The 3,968-nt window shown below is 29.2% G+C and overlaps 1 protein-coding gene across 7 annotated transcripts in view; it reads right to left on the reverse strand.

The window, feature by feature from the left end:
• Positions 1 to 2,512: 2,512 nt before the first annotated feature.
• The window catches only part of LOC108684094 (ubiquitin-protein ligase E3A), a 7,079-nt gene continuing 5,623 nt past the window's right edge, over positions 2,513 to 3,968 (reverse strand). For all 7 annotated transcript variants that reach the window (XM_018188183.1, XM_018188181.1, XM_018188180.1 and 4 more), the window contains exons 12-13: positions 3,262 to 3,924; positions 2,513 to 2,828 (exon numbers count right to left, since the gene is read on the reverse strand). In XM_018188183.1, the coding sequence (XP_018043672.1) occupies positions 3,804 to 3,924 (121 nt within the window). In that variant the 3' untranslated portion in view covers positions 2,513 to 2,828; positions 3,262 to 3,803. The remainder of the gene's footprint in view (positions 2,829 to 3,261; positions 3,925 to 3,968) is intronic.

The raw sequence follows: 3,968 nt of genomic DNA on the forward strand, positions 1-3,968 counted from the left end.
TCCATCTTGGAAAAAGTTATATGATCGATATCCAGGTTTCGCTTCGAATTCCAGAGCACCTTGTTTTTTTTCACGTGTTGTCACTTATTTTTTACAAAATAATAATAAGCTTAACATCCCAGTGATCGAACATATACATCCACGTTATCGATTCTATCGAAAATTTTCATAAATTGAGGACCACTTTTCTACATTAATGCCCATTCATGCCTTTTTTTCTCTCGTTCAAAAAGTTCATACAAAGTCGCCGATTCCGTTCTCGACTTCCGAAGGAGAAAATTCTTTGAGAAACCTCTTTGAGAAGATTTAGAGCCTCAGTACACAGAGAGAGTCTTAACTGACAATGAGTTATAAAAGGAGTCGTAGTCATAAGTCAACGCACAATATTTTGATCAATTTACAATTATAACTTCTACGATTCAATTATGGTCATCTTTTTTTTCTTGTTGCTTACACTTTTGTTTGGTTGACGAGTTAAATTTGGCATCTTGCTTCTTTATATTCCTAGTTTTATTTTTATTTTTATTTTTACATCAAAGTTTGATGATTTTCTTTCTAAATTTCTACTAAATCTTGTGGAACTTATCAACTGATATTGTCTCTGCTGTAATCATCAACCTATATTATACCTTTTAGAAGAATTCTTCCATATTGTCACTATTGCGGAATTCTTCCATAATTCACTGACAATAAAGCTAATTTGGAAGCGACTTTTGAATCAACGATCAAAACGAGAATCTTATCATTTATTAGTCTTAATCCGAATAATCTGATCTTAGAGTCTTGAGAAGCCATGGTCATATAGAGTTACCTCTGACAGAGAGAATTTCTGCCTTTGACCTCAACGTGCTGGTCACGTAATCATTCGCTATCTTAATATCAGAGTCGAATAGAAGAAAATGTTCTATCTATTTTCCAAAGATACTTGTAGAATTGTTGATGTACGTACACGGAGTAATTAATGCTTAGCCATCCGAAATTACATATCGGAGAAAGCATAAGAAAGAATGGGAAGAAAGCATGAAAAGAAATAAAAAATGAATGAACAAGAAAAATGAAATGAATGAGAAAGAATGGCATGATCAGGCGTTTGTATTTCCCTGCATACATATATACATATTCTTGTCGTCTTGCATTTCATTAGATCTAAAACAAAAGCTACGCAGTTATGCTTGCACGAACACGCATTTTTTCGTAGCGTCCCTACTGGTTAATTGTGGTGTGTTAACTCTGGGATATAAACATTATATTTTACCATATTCTACGTATGGTCTCTGTATTTCAAAGAGCTTATCACAGTATCCTTCAATCCATATTTATGCATGGTACTGTGATCTTTTGAGTTGGAAATTCAAGCAAGGACCAGTTTATAGAAGAAACAGAAATTCATACAAATTTTTGTCCATTTTATATAAGTTTTACCTGATAATACAATGTTCATTCTGGACTTTAACACCTCTGAAAAATATAATAAAAATTATATTTTTATTATAGCAATTTTATTATAGCAAAGCAATTATTTTTTATTTATTATGTAATTCATGAAATTTTTAGGGGAAAGAAACTTATGTGAAACGTCACAATGTTAGTCTTCTGGAGATACTAAATAATATTTGCGTTTTATTTCGCACTCCATGCCAAGATCCTTGCATCCTATTGCCACCGTTTTTTCCACGAAAAATGGGTCAAAATTTTGATATTCTAAAAATATTTTTTAATTTAAGAAACTTCTATATGAAAAATTAATTCTATTACATTATTGTTTTCTTGTGTTAATATAATTTTAAATAAAAATGTTTTATTTAAAAAATATTTTAATAAAAATTATACATTTAAGTAATATCTATCTCATGTGAATTTAAATAATAATTTAATATTCTATTTTTTCATATTTGATCTTAAAAAAACTTTCGCTCATTGTGTGCCAATATCTCGATAAATTTCTGGATTCGCCAATGATTGAATACTCCAATGATGTAAGAAGAGCATGTAAGTTCATACATGATATCGATTTACGCTGAATGTCGAAATGTATTTGAGTGTTTTTATGAACAGACAAAAGCCCGTTTTCTCTTCTATCAAAAATCCATCTTCCAAACTCTGGATTCTGCGATTATTCAGATATTTGCATAGTGGAATATATAATATACTTCTATCATATTTATATACTTCTATCGTATTTGTAGTTGAAGGAAGTTAGATGATACGTGTTTGTATTTTAATTTTTAATTTTTAATTTTGAGTAAATTTCTGAAATACAGAATGCAAATGAAAATCTTCGCCTTATGGTGATTGATAGAGAAAAGTTCAACATTTTTTCATCTATAATTTAGAATCTCGCAGTATCAATCGTTCAGGTTGTATTAACTGTTTAAAACTTTTTGTTTTGGATTCAAATGAATTGTTCCTGTATATCGGTTAAAAATTAAATGTTGCTGAAAAAAAAGAATGATAGAGGAAATAATTGAACAATAATGCCCAATTTTCTGTAAAGCTAATAATGAACACAACATTTTTTCTGAGAGCTTTATTGTCACATGAATAACAATAAAACGACTGACATGTCTGGCAGCCGTTAAAGAGCTGCCTATTATAAACGTTTATACAAATTGAATTTCTATTCGATCTACTATTTGATCACCATCGTGACGCAAGGTATATGAGAAAAATGTTAGAAATTGAAAGAAAAATACATACAAAAGCGCCACTATCCCACGCCTTACTTTACAAAAAAGGTCTGCTCAGAGTGACATTAGCTCAATGTGTTTTGTATAAGGGTTGTTTTCGGCTTTGCAGCATCAGATGCGTTTAGGAAGCTAAAGGTATGTCTAAAAATGACAACTTTGTACAACAAAAACCTCCCTCTTATTAAATATCTTATTTGATATGTTAAATTAAAATCAATAAAAAAGAAGGGAATTTTTCCTTATACCAATATCCATTTTACTTTTATCAGTCATTTAACTAATTAATAATTAATTAAATGTTATTCAAATCAAATGTTATATATAATTATATAAATCACTTTATTACAAATATGTAATTCAATTAAATATTGTTCAATTCTTTTTGATTAAAAAATTCCAATTCCATCCAAAAATTCCATTCTTTTTGATTAAAATTTCGTCTATATTTTAATTTATAAACTGAATTAGAAGTTATTATAACTCATGCTAATAAATTTTTTCGTTAGAAAAAGTTTACATCATTATTAAATTCATTCTTTATTAATAATGAAAAAATTCATAAATAAAATAGTACCTTGAAGTAAAATCACATAATAATTGCAACCATTGAGTTCCTGAAACGCATCCTGTTTATGTTGACTATGTTTTACTAAAGTTATATATTTATTTCTATAATGCAGTTCCATTCGGTTTTTACACTCATTGTAATCGTGTTTTGAAATGTCTCTTGCACTTCTTCCCTCAATCATTTCGGAATGGCCAACAAAATCGGTCTTTGTTATCTATATTTCAGTAGAAAAAGTACACAGTATGGTACAAGCGATTCTTGCAGTGGTGCAAGTTTCAAAGCATTTTTTCAAGAACATATGTTTTGTACAAAGAATTCGATATTTGATTCGTTGGAATTTTTAGAACGTTAGGAGCCTTTTGATGAGTCGTATTGCACATAAGCAACGTTTCCATGATTAAGCGCACTGGCACGATTTTGGATTATATTATGATAAATATTTCCGAATAAAATAGCTAAGAATAAAATGACAAAAATAATTGAGTCTTATTGTGTACTTCGAATATCATTCGAAAGACAGTGGAAGAAAGAGAAGTGATGAAGCATGTTCATAACATGCCAAAACCTTTTGAATAATTGATTGCTTTCAATAAGCGATCTTGCAATTTTTCTATTGTACTGTAATCTGGTAACAGTAACACATTGAAGCATGTGTGTGCTATTGGTAATCTAAAAATATACGTTAATATATATATATATATATACACATATAT

This window comes from Atta colombica, unplaced genomic scaffold, assembly GCF_001594045.1.
Source record: "Atta colombica isolate Treedump-2 unplaced genomic scaffold, Acol1.0 scaffold126, whole genome shotgun sequence".
Lineage (NCBI taxonomy): Eukaryota > Metazoa > Arthropoda > Insecta > Hymenoptera > Formicidae > Atta > Atta colombica.